At 43.8% G+C, this 22,245-nt stretch overlaps 1 protein-coding gene across 4 annotated transcripts in view; it reads right to left on the bottom strand.

Annotated features, from left to right (window-relative positions):
• Positions 1-1,021: 1,021 nt before the first annotated feature.
• The window catches only part of LOC126252835 (ion transport peptide), a 356,162-nt gene continuing 334,938 nt past the window's right edge, over positions 1,022-22,245 (bottom strand). For 2 of the 4 annotated variants that reach the window (XM_049953778.1, XM_049953777.1), the window contains exons 2-4: positions 4,093-4,376; positions 3,108-3,228; positions 2,403-2,538 (exon numbers count right to left, since the gene is read on the bottom strand). In XM_049953778.1, the coding sequence (XP_049809735.1) occupies positions 3,108-3,228; positions 4,093-4,376 (405 nt within the window). In that variant the 3' untranslated portion in view covers positions 2,403-2,538. Of the gene's footprint in view, positions 2,539-3,107; positions 3,229-4,092; positions 4,377-4,813; positions 5,172-22,245 lie in introns of those variants that run through there. The other 2 variants (XM_049953779.1, XM_049953780.1) reach the window with 2 other exon arrangements.

Here is a 22,245-nt window from a genome sequence, read left to right on the forward strand (position 1 = left end):
TTGTTAAAACATAGTTCTTTATATTAATTTGAATCCCTGTATTCTGGGAGTAATAGCATATTCTAATACGAAAGTTTCTCCATCCTCTGACTTACTTTGATAACTTTCATTGCTAGTGTGGGGAAAGGTCATTAGCCATAAAAATAGCAAAATGTGTAATGAAAATAAAAAAAATTATGTTGCCAGATAACTGTCATTCTAGAAAACTGTCACCAGAACTGATTCTTTCGTTTCAATTTCTGGAATGAAATCATGTGTGTATATGAAAAATATGTAGCTTCTTCATTCTTTACTTTATATAATCTTAGAATCTTGTACGGAATTTGAACCAGCTACATGGCATGTTAGAACAGTTGTCTTGTGGGAAAAATCTTGGCCTCACTATAAATGCTTAATAGGTGAAACTACACTCTTTGCAATATTGATGCAAATGATACCTTGTTTGCAGCTGATTATCTAAAATGAACTTAATAACAAATCTTTGAACCAGTTTTGCTAATATCTAATGTGACATTTTCATTGCTGTCTTTAGACATCCTATAGTTTTTAACATTTCAGAGATGTAGTAAGTATTTCACCTTAAAACATTCACTAATTACATAACAGCAGTACATGATTAAATAAAGGTACTTATGACAGTTGCTGAAAATGTGTTCCATGTTTTTGTGTTGTTATTGAACTAGCTGAATTGCTCAATGACAAAATTATCAGTCATGGTATTTTTAGAACATTTATTATATTTGGAAACTGCAAGTAACAATAACTTCGTAAGTGATATTTTACAGCATTAGCATTGCATTATAACTCCTGTATTATATGTTCTTTGAGATTTTGAAATTTGTAGTTGAAATTCTCCACATCAGACTATTAAGAAATTGCTCTGGTACAATTTTACTTTCCCAGTCTAATTATCCATTACCCTAGAGCCACTAGAGCACTGAACTTAGTTTTCCTGCACTATAGTCTGAGAGAACCAGTTATGGTTTGGGGAAGGGTAAAGTGTAGAGAAATAAAATTGAAATTAGCTTGAAAATATATATTTCTGGATTCAGTTAATTTTCCCAGACCAAAAATTGACAGATGTATTGTTTAGAAAATAGGCTCCAAAATATTTTCCAATTTTCCTTTTAGGTTTAAACAGACATGGTACATAACAAAAGCTTCAACGTAGTATGAAACATATAGGCACACTTTCTGTGGCTCACAAAGATGTTCAGACCAAAGAAGTTGACAGTCAATTGTACAATAAGCTTACAAGATTATATAAAAATATACACTAAACCCGTACTCTCTTCAAATCATAAAAAATTGTAATAAGTTAACATATACACAAAAGAATCTCTTTCCACATAAAATATGAACGAGTTGTAAAACTAAACTACTTCTGAAATAATTTAAGACACAATGCTAATCTAAAATAAGTATAAACACTCAAGACACACCTACTTGCACACAGGTAAACAAATGCTTCTCATATTCTTACTGACAGTGCTTTGCACTATGTTTGCAAATGTGTCAGAGCAGGAACTAGGCTATACTGCAGAGGTAATGTATACAAGGCAAGGTCTCTTCCTCATTGACACACAAGAATACTGATTATGGAATGATAGTGTGAAATACAAAAAACCAGTTTCCTGGATATATATTTCATTTTTACAAATCTTTTTAATACTGCCACAACACATCAGCTTTTAGCTAATAATTAACAAATCACATGATTTGCAGTATGTAGATGGTTTCATTAAATAATTTAATAAATGCATGATGAATAATACATTATAAGGAGTGTGACTACTAAGTGAATGAAGTACTATATTAAAAATAAATACATTAATACTTTTCAGCATCGCCATGGCATAATGCTTCACAAGATGCCACCAAAACTTCACTGATAGTGCGATGTCAAAGTTGCTCACGTGGTGAACAAAATAAAGACATTATTTAAAATCATATTCAATATTAATTTTCCAACATGAGATGACCATATTAATTCAATATATATGTTAAGCTTTATCACCATTTCTTCTTCGTTCCTGAGTGATATTTCTATAAATTTGTTGTAAAATTTTGGAAATTTTATAACCAGATGATGCTACAACAATATCGAGAAAAACGATAGGTGTGTTACTGTGTGCATTTGCAAATCATTCAGAAACAACTAATAAATAAGTGATTTAAATTATATATGAAAATATGGCAGTCTGCATGATGAAATGAAAGTATGATGAAATCTCGTCCAGAACTCTCCATTATGAGCCCACGGATAGTGTACTCACAAAGTAATTAAAACATTAATGATGGCTCAGAGGCCAGTGCATCAACATAAAATCAATCAAACAAAAACAGATCTAACTCTTCCAACATATATTTTCAAAGACTAGAATGTTTCCGTAATTTATCTCCCAGCCTGCAGGGAGTTCTTGTGCAGTCTACTTCTTCCCCAGTATTTCCACCATTTGGTTAAATTTTTCTTCTTCATCAATCAGAAGTAGTGCCTGAAGACAACCTTTGAAGTATGGGCTCTTGAAACAGTCAGATCTGAAAAAGGTAAATCAAGACTTATTTTAGACCAAATACAGATATTTTTCAGTCAAGTGCAATTTTGCTCATGTGTCAAAATGTTTTATTAGATTCCATGTGTGAGAATTTCAGAAAATTTCCGCTTTGAGATTTTAATTGTATTTTTCAGTGTTATTTAATTTCTGAACCATGTAACTGAATATTTGACATGATTTTATTTCAGGATGATATTAATTATTGTTTGACTTTTCCATTACTGACACCACATTGTAGTCTTGATGATGATAAGGATTATTTTTTAACACACTATCTCGTAATGTTAGTGCTGGTTCATAGTACCTCGTAATGTTAGTGCTGGTTCTGTAGATATAAATTAGTAAAAGGTATAGATTTATAGTGTTTATAGAAGCCTTCAGTATTACCATATAGTTAGTAAGTTATTTAATGAATTTTGATTTTAACTACATTATTTTCAGAAAAAACTATTATTCTAGTTAAAGATTGTTTTAAGTAATTACTATTTAATGTTATTTTTGTAGTTAGAAAACGAAAAAAGGAAAAACAAAACAAAACAAAAAATAAAATACCTAAACCCCTGGCTCTGCCCCATGTATTTGTTTTATCCAAGACTGTATCTTATCCATGTCATCTTGGAGAAGTAGAACATCGATGCATCCTTTGAAGTAGTCAGATGTGAAACAGTCTTTCCTGTAATAATCAGACAAGTTAAGAAACACATATAATTTCAATGTTTTTCTTTTTGCATTTGTGTGTTTTAATTTTGTATTCTGAAGTGCAGTTAAGTATTGATTGTAATTGGAAAAAATATTATTTACACTAAACGAAATTTATTTTTCAACAGATCTCAAATTATTATTTATTTATTAACTGTATAAAAAGATACAATTTCTGTAAAGCTTCATTAAAACATATACTATGAAACAATTAATAACAGAATATTCTGTAAAGAAAAGCATATATAATTTTAATACAAAATGAAATATATAAATTACAATCAAGAATTTATAGATGTAAGAACTTTATATACAGAAGCTGGGAGCAATTTCAGAAAAAGATCATCTGCCTTCTAAAACAGTGAAAACAATGTTTGTTGACTTGAAACAAAAGGCACTACATCAGATTCATCAACATTTTCTTTTTAAAACTGAACTATAAATAACTCACTATTAGTATTTGAATTATATATGAGGTATCAGTTACCTGCAGTATAAATGTTAATTTCATATTTCGCCCTATCAGACAGACAACTAGTGTAGGTATGATAAAGTTTATGCATATGACGTGGAAAGGTCAAAGAAAAGGCATGTCTCATCATCATTGTTATTATTATTTTTAATTTGGACCACGTTTTTTCCTTTTGTGATGACCCCATATTTTGTTCATTACTAAGCAGAAATAAAAACCAGTACTAATTGCATTTCCTGTCATTTATAAGAAACGATTTCAATGCTGACAGAGCAGTCTGAATTTTCTGCTGGATAATTTAGATCGATTTTGCGTGTGTATTTTCTTACAACCAGTTAGAGGCATTCTTGCGTCAGTTCAACCTACCTGCACAGAGAGTGGAGCTGAGGTTCGCGGAATAGGTTGTAGCAATCTTCGCAGATGCGGTCGAGGCGTGCAAAGATGCTCTTGTCGTAAACTCCTTTACACTGGATGTCGAAGAAGGACCTTTTGGCAAGATGGTGTGGATCCAACGGGCTGGAAGCCGCCGTGGAAACGAGGCTAGCTACGACGAGGACGCAGAGGACGACCCCTGATAACCGCCACTGGAGATGTCGGCATGGAGCCTCTCCCTGTTGCTTCTGCTGCTGCTGCTGCTTCTGGTGGTGCATCTGCAACAATGATATTCCCACGGTCAGTGCTTTTGTTGCTAGACGAAATGCAACAGGTGCCTGGCGTTGGCGACACATAGTGCTGAGCAAAACCAACCACGGATGATTATTTACGACAAACTGCGGGGAAAGGTACTATATTATGGGTGGAATTTCGTAGTGGCCGACGTCAGATACCGTTCCTGAAAAACTATTGTTCAAAAATATTAACTGTCTATGACACCAGCGGTGGGATCCAAGCAAGGACACTTAGAAAGCAACGAGAATGTGGATTACTGCACAATTAGTACTTGCTCGATCGCGTGTCTATACACTGTGGTATGGTGAACTCTTGAAAAGAGCTGCAGGGAAATGAAACAACAACAAAGGATACAAAATAGTCATCGGCGTATTTCGGTATAACGGATAGGATCTGCAACGTAGATTCATTCTGCTACCTCATAACTTTCGCAGCCACTCCTTGAACGAATACAGCTGCGAGGCTCTCGTCACAGATTTGGAAATACAAATATCGAACAGATGTTTTTTTCGCACAAGCTGTAGCGATTTTTCCTATTCAGTCACAACAACAAAACAGAGACGACGAGAGAATCAGTTTGCACACGTCGGCGAATTGCGCGGCGATCCCGGACCGTGATCCTCGGCTACAGCTCTTATCGAGACACTCTGCGACTGGCACGACGACGCGCAGACGAAACGAGCGGAGCTCCTCGCGAGAGGCATGGCGCCCGGCGTGAGATGTTCCCGAGCCCGCGGAACTGTGTGTGCGTTTGCGGAGCGGCGAGCGGAGGCGGCCGGAGACCGCGCCGAGCTGCGCTGACGCACGTGGTGGGACTGGCACGCCGCTGCGGAGTGCCTGCCCGAGCCCCCGAGCCGGCCGTGGCCCTGTTGGCCGACCGTCGGCTGAGCCCGCAGCGCCGTCATTCCGCCTCGTTAGCCAGAGGATGTGCGCTCGTTAGGGCCGGCCCGACACGGTGCCTCGCGAGTGCCTTCAGCGCCCACTGCCGGGCCAGCGCACCAGATTCCCGACACTTGACGATACCTCAGAAAGGAGCTCACAGTTCCGAGCACTTCGTTCGTGTCTGGGTAGCAGATTAGGTCAAGGCGTACGATTTCCGCTGTTCACATAGCACAGAGAACTTGCCCGCCAAAAGACAATACAGGGCAGTTCAAAATGAAAAAAAAACGATTAAAAACAGCTGTAACTACTCAGTGCATTGCGATGCATCGATAACAATTACAGAACATGTAAAAGAAAATTCGTTGTTTTTGTGGATACACTACTGGCCATTAAAATTGCTACACCAAGAAGACATGCAGATGATAAACGGGTATTCATTGGACAAATATATTACACTAGAACTGACATGTGATTTTATTTTCAGGCAGTTTGGGTGCATAGATCCTGAGAAATCAGTACCCAGAACAACCACCTCTGGCCGTAATAACGGCCTTGATACGCCTGGGCATTGAGTCAAACAGAGCTTGGATGGCGTGTACAGGTACAGCTGCCCATGCAGCTCCAACACGATACCACAGTTCATCAAGAGTAGTGACTGGCGTATTGTGACGAGCCAGTCGCTCGCCCACCATTGACCAGACGTTTTCAATTCGTGAGAGATCTGGAGAATGTGCTGGCCAGGCAGCACTCGAACATTTTCTGTATCCAGAAAGACCCGTACAGGACCTGCAACATGCGGTCGTGCATTATCCTGCTGAAATGTAGGGTTTCGCAAGGATCGAATGAAGGGTAGAGCCACGGGTCGTAACACATCTGAAGTCTAACGTCCACTGTTCAAAGTGCCGTCAATGCGAACAAGAGGTGACCGAGACGTGTAAGCAATGGCACCCCATACTATTACGGGGGGTCATACGCCAGTATGGCGATGACGAATACACGCTTCCAATGTGCGTTCACCGCGATGTCGCCAAACACGGATGCGACCATCATGATGCTGTAAACAGAACCTGGATTAATCCGAAAAAATGACGTTTGCCATTCGTGCACCCAGGTTCGTCGTTGAGTACACCATCGCAGGCGCTCCTGTCTGTGATGCAGCGTCAAGGGTAACCGCAGCCATGGTTTCGGAGCTGATAGTCCATGCTGCTGCAAACGTCGTCGAACTGTTTGTGCAGATGGTTGTTGTCTTGGAAACGTCCCCATCTGTTGACTCAGGGATCGAGACGTGGCTGCACGATTCGTTACAGCCATGCGGATAAGATGCCTGTCATCTCGACTGCTAGTGGTACGAGACCGTTGGGATCCAGCACGGCGTTCCGTATTACCCTCCTGAACCCACTGATTCCATATTCTGCTAACAATCATTGGATCTCAACCAACGCGAGCAGCAATGTCGCGATACGATAAACAGCAATCGCGATAGGCTGCAATCCGACCTTTATCATTGTCGGAAACGTGATGGTACGCATTTCTACTCCTTACACGAGGCATCACAACAACAGTCCAGCAGAAAACGCCGGTCAACTGCTGTTTGTGTATGAGAAATCGGTTGGAAACTTTCCTCATGTCAGCTCGTTCTAGATGTCGCCACCAGCGCCAACCTTGTGTGAATGCTCTGGAAAGCTAATCATTTGCATATCACAGCATCTTCTTTCTGTCGGTTAAATTTCGCGACTGTAGCACGTCATCTTCGTGGTGTAGCAATTTTAATGGCCAGTAGTGTACTTTATACACTGAGGTGACAAAAGTCATAGGATAGCGATATGCACATATAGAGGTGGCGATTGTATCGTACACAAGGTATAGAAGGGCAGTGATTCATGTGTAAATGTTTGCGACGTCATTACAGCCGCACGACGGGTATTAACAGACTTTGAACGCGGATTGGGGTTGGAGCTAGACGCATGGGACATTCCATTACGGAAATCGTTAGGAGATTCAGTGTTGTGTTATCCACAGTGTCAGGAGAGAGCCGCGAATACCAAATGTAGCATATTACTTGTCACCAAGGACAACGCACTTACCGACCGAGAGCAGCGTCTTTTGCATAGAGTTGTTAGTGCTAACAGGCAAGCAACATTGCGTGAAGTAACCGCAGAAATCAATGCGAGAAGTACGAAGAACGTTTCCGTTAGGACAGTGCGTCGAAGTTTGTTATTAATGAGCTGTGGCAGCAGATGATCGACGCGAGTGCCTTTGCTAACAGGACGACATCGCCTGCAGCGCCTCTCCTAGGTTCGTGACCGCATCGATTCGACCCTAGACGACTGGAAAACCGTGGCCTGGTGAGATGAGTCCCAATTTCGCTTGGTAAGAGCTGATGGTAGGGTTCGACTGTGTCATAGTCCCCACGAAGTCATGGATCCAAGTTGTCAACAAGGCACTGTGCAAACTTTTTCATAATGTGGGACCACAGTCATAATATATTTCTTTAAAGTCAGTACCGCCATTAAACTGTTGTTTATTTACAGTGTTATATTTACACTTACACAATCATGATTTCGGCTTCAAAGTGCCATCATCAAGTGTTTTAAGTGTTATAAATTGCCTAAGATGGCATACTGTCGTATTAAAATACACTATTAGACACATTGTCTAAGAGGCTATATATCTGGCAGAGCTTACTGCTTTGCTTCATTACTGAGTACACCATCTTGAGTCAAGATGGTGTGCGCAGAATGAAACAACAGTCTAATGGCGGTACTGACTTTAAAGAAACTGTGCAAACCGGTGGTGGCTCCATGGTGGTGTGGGCTGTGTTTACAGGGAATGGACTGTTCCTCTGGTCCGACTGAAGCGATCATTGACCGGAAATGGTTATGTTCAGTTACTTGGAGACCATTTGCAGCCATTCGTGGCCTTCATGTTCCCAAACTACGATGCAATTTTTATGGATAACAATGCGCCATGTTACTAGGACAAAATTGTTCGCAATTGGTTTGAAGGACATTCTGGACAATTCGAGCGAATCATTAGGACACCCATATCGCCAGACATGAATTCCAATGAACAATTGTGTGACATAATCGAGAGGTCAGTCCGTGCACAAAATCCTCCACCGGCAACACTTTCGCGATTACGGACGGCTATAGAGGCAGCATGGCTCACTACTTCAGCAGGGGCTCCCAACGACTTGTTCATGCCACGTCGATTTGCTGCACTGTGCCGGGCAAAAGGAGGCCCAACACGGTTGGTAGCTATCCCATGACTTTTGTCGTCCCAATGTATATCAAGAACGAGGTCCCCTCTGTCCATGAAAACAACACTTGACCTCTAGTATCGAAAGTAGCATACTGAGTACCTTCTTCTTCAATATCCGCCTCTTGGGGAATTAATGAAATTCGATCGTCGACTCATATCTAATGAGGATCACAGCCTTATGAAGAGTTCCTTTCGTCAACTAAGGTTGGGTTGTTTTGGGGGAGGAGATCAAGCAGCGAGGTCATCGGTCTCATCGGATTATTGAAGGGCGGGGAAGGAAGTCGGCCGTGCCCTTTCAAAGGAACCAACCCGGCATTTGCCTGGAGCGATTTAGGGAAATCACGGAAAACCTAAATCATGATGGCCGGACGTGGGATTGAACCGTCGTCCTACAGAATGCGAGTCCAGTGTGCTAACCACTGCGCCACCTCGCTCGGTGTCAACTAAGGAATGACCACTTTGAGTAGTCTATTACTGACATCATTACATACTATGCGAGGAATATATCCGTGACATCTTTCCAGTGTCACTTTATGTTTAATGTGGTTATCTTCCAACCGAGACGCAGATCCGGCCATCCGCTCGGCTGCTTACGCGTACAACCGGACGCGCAGGTTGGTCTTTCTTGGCCTTTTTTCCGGCTTGCTTCTTTCTGCACGGTCGCCGCGACCACCGGGCAGCTGGCCGAGCACCTGGCCGGCCCGGCCACCCGTGCAAAACGCCCCAGGCGGGCGGCTTACTTTCAAAGGGCGAGCGCCGGGGCTTAATTGTAGCTGCGCGCTCGCTCCGCAAAAATCGCCGCTCGTAATCACGGGCCTCCGACGTTGGCAGCACACGAGAGGCGATCGCCGGCATAATTACAGATCGGCGGAGCCGATGCGATGACTTCATTCGATGCTCGTTTGAGTGGACGGCACTGTGAGTGTGTAAGTGTGTGTGTGTGTGTGTGTCTAGCAACTCAGACTGCCTGGCGCTCCTTTACAAAGCCCACCCGCGCGCTTGTTCACACTAATTATATTCCGGTTCCCTTTTGCGGGTACTAGAATATTATCTCCCCGTTCCTGTTCCACCACTTATCCGCGCTGCAAGCCTCCTCTGTCGACTTGCTTATTTAAGCTGGTAATGGTTACCACAGGTTTTATTCCGCACCCTACCTTCCTTCCCTGGTGTCGCCTTTTCTTCCACTCTGCTTCTCTTCGCTTTCGCTGTTAATTACGGGCGGACAGGTTCCCCCGGCCGTCCATCACGCTAGTTAGGGGTCTCATACCTGCAGGTGTGTGAGTGCAACCTAAGGAGAAGGCTGCCTGCAGTTAATAGCACCGGAGCTGCCGACAAGTTCTTCCAAATGATCGCCACAAAAACCTTGCCCACATGACAACACACGCGGATGGAATTGCGATTACAATGAATTTGTATGTGGAATTATGACTGATGAGTGAAACTGACGGCATTAGAGCGAACAGTTGCCTATTGCCAGACAATGTCCTAAGAATATTGCTTGCACAAAAAATGTTCGCATTATGTTTCTTGATTTTTTGTTTCTTTGACCTCTTCCATCATTTCTTCAACGTTTTCGTTCCCTGGAGTATTTTTCGACAATAAAATTTAGATATGATTTTAATGTCCTAAGAGAGGAGAGAGAGAAGCTGAGCATATCTTAGTTACATTTTGAAATTTGTGATGCTGTCCTCGTCCCGTAATATGTCACCACATCAGATACCCATCTGACGGGTTAAACTTTATATCTATTCGGTGTCCAGTTGAGAGTTCAAACGCACAGTCTTTCCATATTAATAATCACGCTAGGCGCTCATCCGTATTATAAGGCTGATAACGTTCATAATTGCCCATAAGTTTTCAGGAGACGGTTGTTGCTGTTTTTATGGGCCTGTAATGCTGTATGGCAAATCACTTGCTTCAGTAGATTGGAAATAACAGCCAAGCAGTTGCAAAATACAGGTGTATTAAACCTTGACAATGATTCCGACAGTTTTAAAACTATCTTCTTCAAAAGGTATTGTATGTAGAATCGCGTATTATATATATCCGATGTGGGAGTCGTTTATTCTGCCCATTTAATCGCCATTTAAAAACGTGCTTTTAATCTAGCAGCTCTCTACTGTACGGCTTTGTCTTACAACTTTTTATATTCCACACATTTGATTATGGATCCAACAACATGTGGTGTCCATCGTCAAATGTGCGGTATTTTAAAAAGTTGTAAGACAAAGTCCCACAGTAGAGAGATACTACTTTTAAATTATGTATTTTAAATGGTGATTAAGTGGATGGCATTCACATGTACTAGACCCAGTCAACTACTCCCCCCACATGAGATATAGATAATATGTGATTCTACGTGCAATACCTTCTGAAGAAGACAAACTGTCGAAACCGTGGTCAAGGTTCATGTCGAAACCGTGGTCAATGTTCAATAAACCTGTATTTTGCAACTGTTTGGCAGCTATTCCCAATCCATTGAAGCTCTTGCATGCTTGCTGAAGCGCAGCCATGTTTAAAATATGACAAATCACTTGCTTTTTGTGATTTGAAATAAAAGCAAGTTCTGATTTGCGTGAGCCAGACACGAATATTGCGTAATCACTGCACCACTGCTCGACCAGAGAGAAAGGCACGCATTATGAAACACATCATTAGCCCGTGGTGCACAGTAGACAGCGGCCTTCGTCGAGGAAGAGGGAGGACGTTGCAGCGAGTAAGGTAGACGTAGATGAGAGTAGGCAAGCAAAGGGCCTGTGGACTGGGCAACTGGTTCCTAACAGACCAGACAGCGCGGCGCGGGGACCACATCTGTATTCCTCTCACGTCCGGCTCGCATTTAAAATGTGGTCCAGAGGCCCGGAACAGGTTCCGAGGCGGCCGCCGTTGGTGGTCCGCCAGTCGATACGATTCGCACTTAATTAACTAACGGCTCTCCTTGCTCCCGCTTCTCCGTCCTTTGTCCGAGGCGGCCGGACGCGAGAACAGGACGAGCTGATAGTAACCACTCTTCTCTTTCTCATAGATTCTTCATTATTCTTTATTAGGCATTGCCTGCCGTTGACTGGCTCCGACCCCACAAGGGGAAGGCACATGCTGTGGTTCATTTACCTCCTACCTCTCATCCATAAAATTGATTTACAGCTAAATGATTGTTAGTTTCGGCGTTCCTACCCTTCTGCAGACACCCAACGCTGTATTCGGTTCTGTTCATTTCGTAGTTATTCTCTCTCGTTCACCTTAAGCTTGGAAGTTTGATGGCGTATTTATCGCGTTGTACCTGTTACCTCAAGTCCAGTTTTCCAGCTGTGTTCCCTACCATGGACAGTACTAACTTGAGGTAACTTGATCTCCAAGTACGGACAATATGTGAGGGCTATTCGGAAAGTAAGGTCCGATGGGGCATGAAATGGAAACCACACTGAAAATCCGATGAAGCTTTGCACAGATGTGTTTGGCTGTTTCTTTAGTATACCCGTCGATCACGTCACGTCGCTCTTTTGAGTTCGAAGCGACCAGTGACCATTTAAAGATGCCTAAAAAATAGTGCCTCCCGCCACGTATAAAGGCCTGGTGAGAGATTTCACCTGATGCCACGCAGCCCACAAAACTTCTCGGACTCACTCTGCAGGGGCAATGAAGATGCGCCTGCAGCGTTTTCGATGAGAAATGTTTCATCAGGTACCATAAAACCCGGAGCGGACTTGACTTCCTCTGAGTTTCATCTCTGCTCACATGAACCGCTGGCTGTGAAGACAACAATTTAGCGCGGAAAGCAGATTAGCGTAGAGAAGTGGCGGAAAGCACAGGCGACTGCCTCTGTGACGAGGGTATTGGAAAGTTTGTACGGTGCTACGACAAATGTCTCAGTGGGAGCGGTGACTATGTGGAGGAGTAGCTGGAAGGTGTCGCTAACTGTTACATATAAAACATTTTTGATTGTGACCGTGGTTTCCATCTCGCGACCGATCGGACCGTAATTTCCGAATAGCCCTCGTAAGTTATAAGTTCTTTTCTAGACAGAGGATGGAATATGCAATAAAAATGTAGCTCTCCGTGCTGTTTCACGCGCTAGATTCAGGTGGTAAAAGCCTGATGGTGATGCCGTTGTCGAAGATACTTTTTCCTGCCCCTGTGATTCGCTATAATAACGACGTGTGACGATGGCCTCCCGTCTGGTAGACCGCTCGCCTGGTGCAAGTCTTTCGATTTGACGCCACTTCGGCGACTTGCGCGTCGATGGGGATGAAATGATGATGATGATTAGGATAACACAACACCCAGTCCCTGAGCGGAGAAAATCTCCGACCCAGCCGGGAATCGAACCCGGGACCTTAGGATTGACAGTCCGTCGCGCCGACTACTCAGCTACCGGGGGCGGACTGTGATTCGGTGATTTATGCGTACATCGTTAGACATGTAATTTGAATTGTGCTGTATTCGATCAAGAGAGGTGAACCCACTTTGGAACAATAGGCTCGTAAAAGTTAAGAGTAACGCTTTGTACTCCTGGAGCAGTCAGCTTGCTCCACGGCTTTTCTTAGTCCACTGCTGTGTGAGATACCTTCACCGATCCTTGTCAGGTTTGAACGAACCCTTTTCCCGTCGGGTAGACCGCTCGCCTGGTGCAGGTCTTTCGATTTGACGCCACTTCGGCGACTTGCGCGTGGATGGGGATGAAATGATCATGATGATTAGGATAACACAACACCCAGTCCCTGAGCGGAGAAAATCTCCGACCCAGTCGGGAATCGAACCCGGGACCTTAGGATTGACAGTCCGTCGCGCCGACCACTCAGCTACCGGGGGCGGACTGTGATTCGGTGATTTATGCCTACATCGTTAGACATGTAATTTGAATTGTGCTGTATTCGATCGAGAGAGGTGAACCCGCTTTGGAACAATAGGCTCGTAAAAGTTAAGAGTAACGCTTTGTACTCCTGGAGCAGTCAGCTTGCTCCACGGCTTTTCTTAGTCCACTGCTGTGTGAGATACCTTCACCGATCCTTGTCAGGTTTGAACGAATCCTTTGTCTCCAGTGATATTTCGGTCTATAGTGTGCTGAACCCTTACAGCGAGATCCAAGATTGTCTACAGTGTAGCAACAGAGCAAATATGATTCGTTCATTTTCTTGAACTAGTCCGGAATGTAGTGTGAGACGGTACGAGAAGGCGCGATTGCTGGCTCATTACTTAGGGTTAGGGTACTTCCGCAGTTGCCTCGCCACGGTAACAGGATTGTTAAGCGTGCGCGGCTGTGCGCTGCCCAGATGTTGCCGCCACGATCGACTGCTCACCGCGAAATGAGAATGAGCGCCGGACCGTGGACGCTCGCAAAAACCGGCCCCGGCAGCCGCCTGCCGGCGGCGGTCCAGGTGTAATTCTGGCCGGCCACCTGCCGCGTGCCTGCCTGCCTACCTCTTCTGGGAACCAGGCGTCGCACGTATCCACCGGCGTATTTTTTAAAGGGGCCTCAGCCGGCGGACGGCGTAGGTAGGGGCAAGACCGTAAAACCGGTGTAACGTGGAAGCGCGACAGCATAATCTCACGTTTCAGGAGGTACCCTACGCAGTCGTTACTACTGCTGCGACGGAAAACGCTCGAGTGACTCGATCAGTGATAAAAGTCCCGTGGAAACGTGTAGGTTACGCACCGGGGTACACAGTCAGCCATTATCTACGCGCTCCATCCGCGGATGAAACAGAAAAAGGGAAGACTAATAACGACACGAAGCACACTCCATCAGTCACCGTACAGCGACTTAAGAATATTTGGGTAGATGTAGAACTTGTCGCGGATTTGTTTTTTAGTTAATTAATTTATTTATTTTATAGGGAGAAGAGAGTTAGGGTTAATGTCCCGTCGACGATATGTGGAGAAGGAAATAGGTGGTGTCTTTTTCAAAAGAACAATCCCGCTATTCGTCTTAATGACTTTACGGAACACAAGGAAAATAGCCTGGATGTCCAGAGGGAAACCTGAGCCGCGCGTCTTCCAAATGACAGTCCTGCGTCTAAATTACGGCAGCGTTTCACTGCCGAGCGGTTCTAGACGCTAAGTCTGGAACCGCGCGACCGCTACGGTCGCAGGTTCGAATCCTGCCTCGGGCATGGATGTGTGTGATGTCCTTAGGTTAGTTAGGTTTAAGTAGTTCTAAGTTCTAGGGGACTGATGACCTCAGAAGTTAAGTCCCATAGTGCTGAGAGCCATTTTGAACCAGAATGAGATTTATTGAAAGAAATCCCCAGAAATGAAGTTCACCCAGGAATAAAGTAGGTTACAAAATACTTGTTAGTCCGCTTTTTTCTCCTCAGTCTACAATTTATACCAGATACAAAATAAAGAATATCGAAATAAAAGTAGGAATTTTCCCCGAAGGATCGTTTAGTAAACTAGGAAGCGTCACGGGGATGATCATCCACCTCCAGTGGGAGGCGCTTCAAGAGAGGAGTTGTCTATTGCATTGTGTTTTACTATCAAAGTTCAGAGGGCGTTTATTGCTAGAAGAAATAGCTGGGAAGCCCCAAGAGACGGATTGAGCCGACTAAATGGAAAGATTTTTTCCCTACCCTTTTGTGTCCACAAGTACCTTTCCTTCGCGAAGTATGAAAGCTAAGTGTATCTGACTGGAAAAGGTGTGCGTGTGTAGTGTAGTGTCATGTTCGTGTTGAAAATGATGAGAGAAGGGAGAGGGTGAAACACGCTGCCGGCACACAGCCTTCTCCTCCCGAAGAGCCAAAGGACGCCGGAACGATCACCATCGACAGTGTAGCATGCCCTCACTTCACGAGATACTGCGGTAAAGTTTGGCACTGAATCCAGGACACGTGGCGCAAAGACTGGTGATCAGGGACTCGACGCCACCATCCCTTCTGTCCCTTCTACCGTAAAGGCAAAGGGGAAAATGTCAACAGCGCGTTGTGTAACTGGATATACGATAGGGCTCAACTTCGATGATCTGATGGGAAACAGTGTATCCACCTCGGCACGACCGTTGGTCTTTTCCTATAAGAGTCTGGCAACATATTGCTGTTTCTAAATATAACTCGCGAAAAAAACATTAAAGTAAAATTGGAGGCACCATTCGCGAAACGAGGCAGGACCCTCCGCCATGCAACTTACGGTAGATTGCTGAGTCTAGAAGCAAATGTAAACAGACAGTCTTAACTCCCTCCACTCAACGCGCGGGAATCGAATAGTACAGGAAATTCTATAATACTGGTACGACGTAACCTCCGCCAAACATTGTGAAGTGGCTTGTAGATCATATACGTAGATATATTCCTGCAGAATATCGGTCCTTTGTTAAATCATCGCCATCACTTACTCGATATACCAGGAAACAGCTCATCAAATTGCGAACAACGCTGTACTCGGTGCAGATATACGATCGTAGCAGGTTCTTAAAACCATCGGATCTTAACGCGTTAAACAGAAAAAATAACTCATCGCGACTGTACAGATCGCAACGCGAAGGTGTAACGGCGCCTCGGTTTGTGGGACATCCCCGCAGAGAGAGAGAGCGCGAGCGATGTGCCCTTCCTACAGGCGACTGTAGGCAGGTCCGGGTAACGGCTGCGGGATCGCGGCGCGGCGCAAAGTGAGTCAGCGTTGTGTAATTTCGCACGCGTTTACATGCACAGCTATTCCGGCGGCAGCACGGCGGTGCGAGGGTTTTTGTGCCGCGGCAGCAGCGAGGCCACGGCGGTGAGTCACGGGACGCGAGCTCCGTCGCTTCGTTTCTCAGCCGCGAGGTACTGCAGCCAGTTGCACCTCAAGGTTCGGCGGTCGCCGAGCCGCGCCGGTGTCCGCAAGCTGGGTTACGCCTTCCAGCCCCACAATATGAGTCGCGTGTAGATTTCTATTTCCGAGCTGCGTAATATCTCTGTACAAAGTATCACTGGTCTCTTCACGGCTTCGACGTTTCGAGACTGTCAACATAGACACCACGTCTGTCTCAGCTTATCCAACTTGCCAATAAGCCTTACTAAGATGCGACGGAGGAGGAAAACCAACTCTACAACTAGCGCCAATATATCGCTCACAAGCCTTAAAATGACTTGCTACTGATCATCGTGTAAAGCAAAGTCCCTTTGTCGAATACCCAGAAACGTCACTTCGAGCAAGGACATACTGATGTATCCTCGCTGTATTCTCACGTACTTCCCGTATTTAATTTTACTACTACACGATAATATTTACATAACTAAAATCTGTTCGTCAGGTTTGACGTCGGACATCTAAAAAGTTCAAAGACGAGCAGCTCGTTTTGTATTATCGCGAAATAAGGGCGAGAGCGCCATGCGAATTGAGGTGGCAATCATTAGAACAAAAAAGTTTTCCGCTGCAGCATGATCATCTCGTGAACTTTGAACCACTAACTTTCTCCTCAGATTGTGAAAATATTTTGTTAGTGCCCACCTACATAGGGAGAAATGACCATCACAATAAGATACGAGAAATCACAGCTCGCACGGAAAGATTTAAATTCTCTTTTTTCCCGTGCGTTGTTAGTGTGTGGAACGGTAGCCTGAAGGTGGTTCGATGAACCCACTGCCAGAAACTTTACTGCAAATTGCAGAGTAATGATGTAGATGCAGATGACGATGTTGATGTAGATTGCTTACAACAGAATAAACCTCACATCAAAAACAGTAAAACAAACAATTGCTGGCAGCTACTAGTTCAGCTTCAAATGGTTCAAATGGCTCTGAGCACTATGGGACTCAACATCTATGGTCATCAGTCCCCTAGAACTTAGAACTACATAAACCTAACTAACCTAAGGACATCACACAACACCCAGTCATCACGAGGCAGAGAAAATCCCTGACCCCGCCGGGAATCGAACCCGGGAACCCGGGCGCGGGAAGCGAGAACGCTACCGCACGACCACGAGCTGCGGACAGTTCAACTTCAATACAGGATCCGAAATTTTCTACTTATACGGTGGCTAATGCTGTTCAAGTGTGAGCATCAGTCTCGAAATTGTATCATGATTTATGGTTCCATGCGAGAAGGGGGAAGGGAAACAGAAATCTCTGTCGATAGTTCAGATAACAAGAGACTGGACAGATACGGCACACACAAAGCATTTTAAAAGGCGATGAAAGTTGCTTTTTGTGTACGTAAAGATAACATTGAGGATCTCCGTAGGAGATGTTGACATTTTGTCCACGTTATGGACGCTCAAAAATATATTACCAAGAAAGATTCCCCTGAGTTGACGTATATTCGATACCATGATACTGGTAGTGCCTGCAAGGGAAAATGGTATTGTCTTTCACTGAAGTTTTAAAATGGTAATGAAGTTTCTACCATACAACCTGAGAAACCCGGCGTTGCCCGGTCAGAATATATGGCATGGAATTATGTTCACGAAGAATAATGCAAGAGAAGAATAAGCGTAGTGATTGACTAAAACGTGCTAAATTATGAAAACGATTAAACTAAAGAATAAGCGAAATATTTATTCGAATGCATTGTAGATTTTTTTTTATTTGTGGTAATTTACTATGCGACCAAACTGCTGTGGTCATCGGTTCCTGGGCTTACACACTACTTAATCTAATCTGCGCTATGGACAACATACACACATGCCCGAGGGAGGACTCGAACCTCCGACGGGGGGAGCCGCGCGAACAACGGCAAGGCGCCTAAGACCGCTCGGCCACCCCGCGCGGCAGCGTTGTAGTGTACCGTTCGATTATTCATTTGTAAGTTACGAGTATTTTTATCGTTGTGTCTATAAGGATTTTTTTCTTTGTGTCTCTGTTGATTAAAAACTGATCTATTTGATATAACGCCCCGTTATCAAAGTCTGAATAACGATACACCGCAAGCATCATATTACGTCGGACCAGTGAGGCAATAAACACTTTTTCACATGTACGGTAATTTTCGTAAATCACAGAGTATATAGCTTTTCCTGAGAGTATTTATTACTCCATATTTCGCGGTTTTTTGTTCGCCACTCACGCACTGCCACGTACCGCGACTAAACTCCCTTAGTAACGGCATGAGACAAACGGCTATCTACCATCACAACCACGAGTGGGTGACAGTGGGTGGTCATGGAGAAAAGTCTGCCTGTACGTACGCGCACAAGCCTTTCGTATGTAGATATAGACCGACATCACTCCGAGCACTTTGGCAGGTGCCATAACTGTATTTCGGTCAGTGGAAGAGGAGTCAAAATAAGAGAATACCTGTCTCGGCTTGTCCGTAAATACACGATCGTTTCTGAGAAAACGACGGTCAGAGTTTTAGAGGTACTTTGTGTACCTTTCAGCGGATAAGTCATTCAGTCGAAGTGAAGGAGAAACTTGTTTGAAATCGTTGTCGTAGAAATTCCTGTAGCGTATCTTGATTCATAATCAACTGCAAACATCATTTTTGGTAAAGTGATCCGTTATGTGTGGTTTGCCGCGAAATTATTGCCAACGCGTGAAATCCTTTCCCGAGGACATTCATACGAAGAAATGCCACTGTGGCAAATCTAACTTCGCGTGATGCTATGTTTCGACGGTTTCTATTAGCCAAGGGAATACACCAGACTTCCTGAAGAGTAAACATAGTAATTCAATAGAGTAATCAATATAAGAGGTGATATAAGAATGAAATAACAGAAAATGGGAATTTGAAAAGAGTGTAATCCGTGAACACATACATTGTATTGTAAATATTGTGAAACCAATTAGTAATTTTACAGTTAATATAGGGAGCAATCTTTCCGTTAACTTGATAAGAAACATTCGTATAGTAATCTTCTACGGACATCGTAGATAACCGGAAAACAAAAATAAAAGTAATAATCGTATTTCGAACACGGGGCGCAACATTGAAAGTCCGCAACGATAGCCATTTCAGTTGAGATTAGTGCGCGCTAAAAGGCACCTACATTACATCGGAAAGTTTGACCGTCGCTTTCTCAGAAAGCCGAGGTCCTGTTCCCTTATTTTCACTGCTCTTCCACTGAGCGAAGTTTCTGAGAATTCGTGATACGGTACTTGCCGTGTTCTCCTTACCAGGCAACGAATCTAGTAAGGTAAGTTAGATAAGCCGAAGCCAAGTCAAGAAACGATGGCACATTCGTAAAAAAAAAAAAAATGAGTAGCGAGCAATCGGAAGCAGCGCACAGTGATATCAGAAATATCAGAAAATGGGAATTTGAAAAGAGTTTAATCCCTGAACACTTGTATTGTATAGTAAATATCGTGAAACCCAGTGTGTGTGAATGTGAAACTGAGACGACGGATCAGAATGTCATAAGAGGTTTGGTGCGGTGGAAGCAGGAAACGCATTATTACGGCAGTATGCGGGCGCGGGCCTTGACTTTTGCGGGTGTAGTTCCGGCGTGTGGTAACGAGGCGGGGCGAGATTAGCAGAGGCCGCAGCCTCGCCGCCACTTCCGCCCTCTGGCAAACATCCTCGCCACACCTCGTCTCGGCTACGGCTCACCTCGAGCAGCCGGCGGGCCTCCAGCGTCCAGTTCCGGCGCCGCTGGCCTCCAGCGGTCGTCTCGCCGCCACAGTCGCTACTATTTGGAGGAGGCAGAAGGCGGAGAGAAATGGTGGGCAGGGTACAGCAGGCCAAAGCTGCATTCAGTTTGACAAAGAACTTATTCGCCGCTTGGAACATCTGTCTCCAAATAAGGAAACCGTCATTAAAGTATTTGTTTCATTGTGACTCATAGGAGGATGTGAAACATGGACAGTTGGAAAACCAGAGAGAAGACGGATACAAGCTCCGGATATTTTGTGTTAAAAAAGATTTAAATATCAACCAGAGAGATAGATTTACCAATGCTCAGAAGGATACAAGAAACCACATCTCTCTCTGGGTATACATCCAGAAGAGACACAATAACGTCTTTGAAAAAAGCTGAAGAAGCTGTTGAGGGAAGGAGTCGCCGGGAACAGCCAAGGATGTCATACATGCGGCAGATTTAGCGTGTCCTACGTATGAAGAAGAAGGCAGACAGAAGTGTGGAATTGCGTGCTACTGCAAACTAGCCCATGGGTTGAACACTGTAGAAGGAGAAGAAAACAGTATTGCACTTTGGCAAACCGAACGTCTTGTACATCAAGTGATCAGTGTTACGTGGAGACAGTGGAGTACTAATTCTGATCAGTGCACACATTTTTGTGTGTGCGTGATTTATCTTCATAGATGGAACCTTAAGGGCGTTCAGCTGTATTTAATTAATATACCGTTATTGGATGATCCTTTCAGCTCCTTTATTGATGGTATTTAATTCTCATGATCGATTTAGAAATTGTAAAATTTCTTATTTAGACGTACTATAAGGAAAATGTACAAGAATACGGAATATAAACTCATTAGAATGCACCAGCATACAAAACCTCATCAAAAATATACGTACGCAAAATATTTACGATATGAAATACCTGATAATTATTTTTTAAAATATTTTGGCCTGTGACACAAAACAAAAAATCGGTATTTATGCGGTAAATACTTACAAGTCATAGGTGGCATATGGCGAGTAAAGCGTTCATGCCATGCGCTGTCGTACTAAATCAAGAGTGCAAAAACCAAAGAATTATATTGACAAACCAAGTGGCGCCTGTCTTTTCCCACTCCTTGCGCTAGATGTGTGCGTTTTCTATACATCAAAGCAGAACCTGACAAATCTTAATATGGCGGAAGAATTACAATTACATACTTTTCAAAACCTTCCTAAGATTCTGTTCCATTAGGCTTTTATTTATAGTTACATTTTTAAAATATCCAAATAATACATTAATTAACTTGATCTCGTAAGTTCCAATAATTAGTCTTCCGTTGCTATCAGTACAGAGTGCAAGTCATAAAATTAGTAAAAAAAACATGTATACGAACTGAGTAACGGCTTAGTTTGTAATGAAATTACATTGTTCCATTTTGGAAAAAGAATTCCATACTTGCTTCAATACCTAGACTGATAAAAAATTAAAAGAAGTAACCATACAACAAAATTATGTGCCCCTTTGCGTACTTTCACTCGCCGACAACCTCGTTTCGTTATCTTGAACCATTCACGAAATGACTCACCTTGTGTAACGGCCCTATATAATGAACTTTGAACCTAGCAATAGATAAGTTTCAATTGTCAGCATATTATCTAGGAAAGCGTGGAAAAGAGAGCAACGTCGCAAATAAAACCTTTGTTGGTAAATAAAATCCGAACAGAGTTCTGGGTTGCACAGCTCACCGATCGCAACCATTTAATTATCTAGGGTTTTTCGTCCTCTAATGATGGCTGATTGTGATGGTATTACAGTGACAAGCAAGCTTGTGATGTGGGGATTTTGAGAAGTATACCAGTGGACTAGTTGGTTACAAGCTGGCAAACGGTGCCGAAGTGACAGACGCGCCAGTGGGAGACGCGAAGTCCGCGGACGTCCGTAATGCTAGACGACCGCATGCTGGCTCGGGTGTCGCGATCGGCTTTCTGCAAGTGAGACGGCTGGCCGAGGCGGCGAGGCGGTTTCCCGTGTTGCACTCCTGGCTGCGCCGCGACTCGCCGTATTTTTGCTAACGCGGAGAGCCGTCGCGACACACATCTCTCCCTTGTTGGCAGTCAAAGGAAATAATTTCAGAGAGAACGATAGCAGACTTTTCTTTGAAGGTATCGGCACTACATTTCTTGAAGGATGTAACAGACTCCGCTGGTATAAAGGCAATGCCCCGTGTCACTGTACT

The sequence above is a fragment of the Schistocerca nitens genome, chromosome 4, assembly GCF_023898315.1.
Source record: "Schistocerca nitens isolate TAMUIC-IGC-003100 chromosome 4, iqSchNite1.1, whole genome shotgun sequence".
NCBI classification, from domain to species: domain Eukaryota; kingdom Metazoa; phylum Arthropoda; class Insecta; order Orthoptera; family Acrididae; genus Schistocerca; species Schistocerca nitens.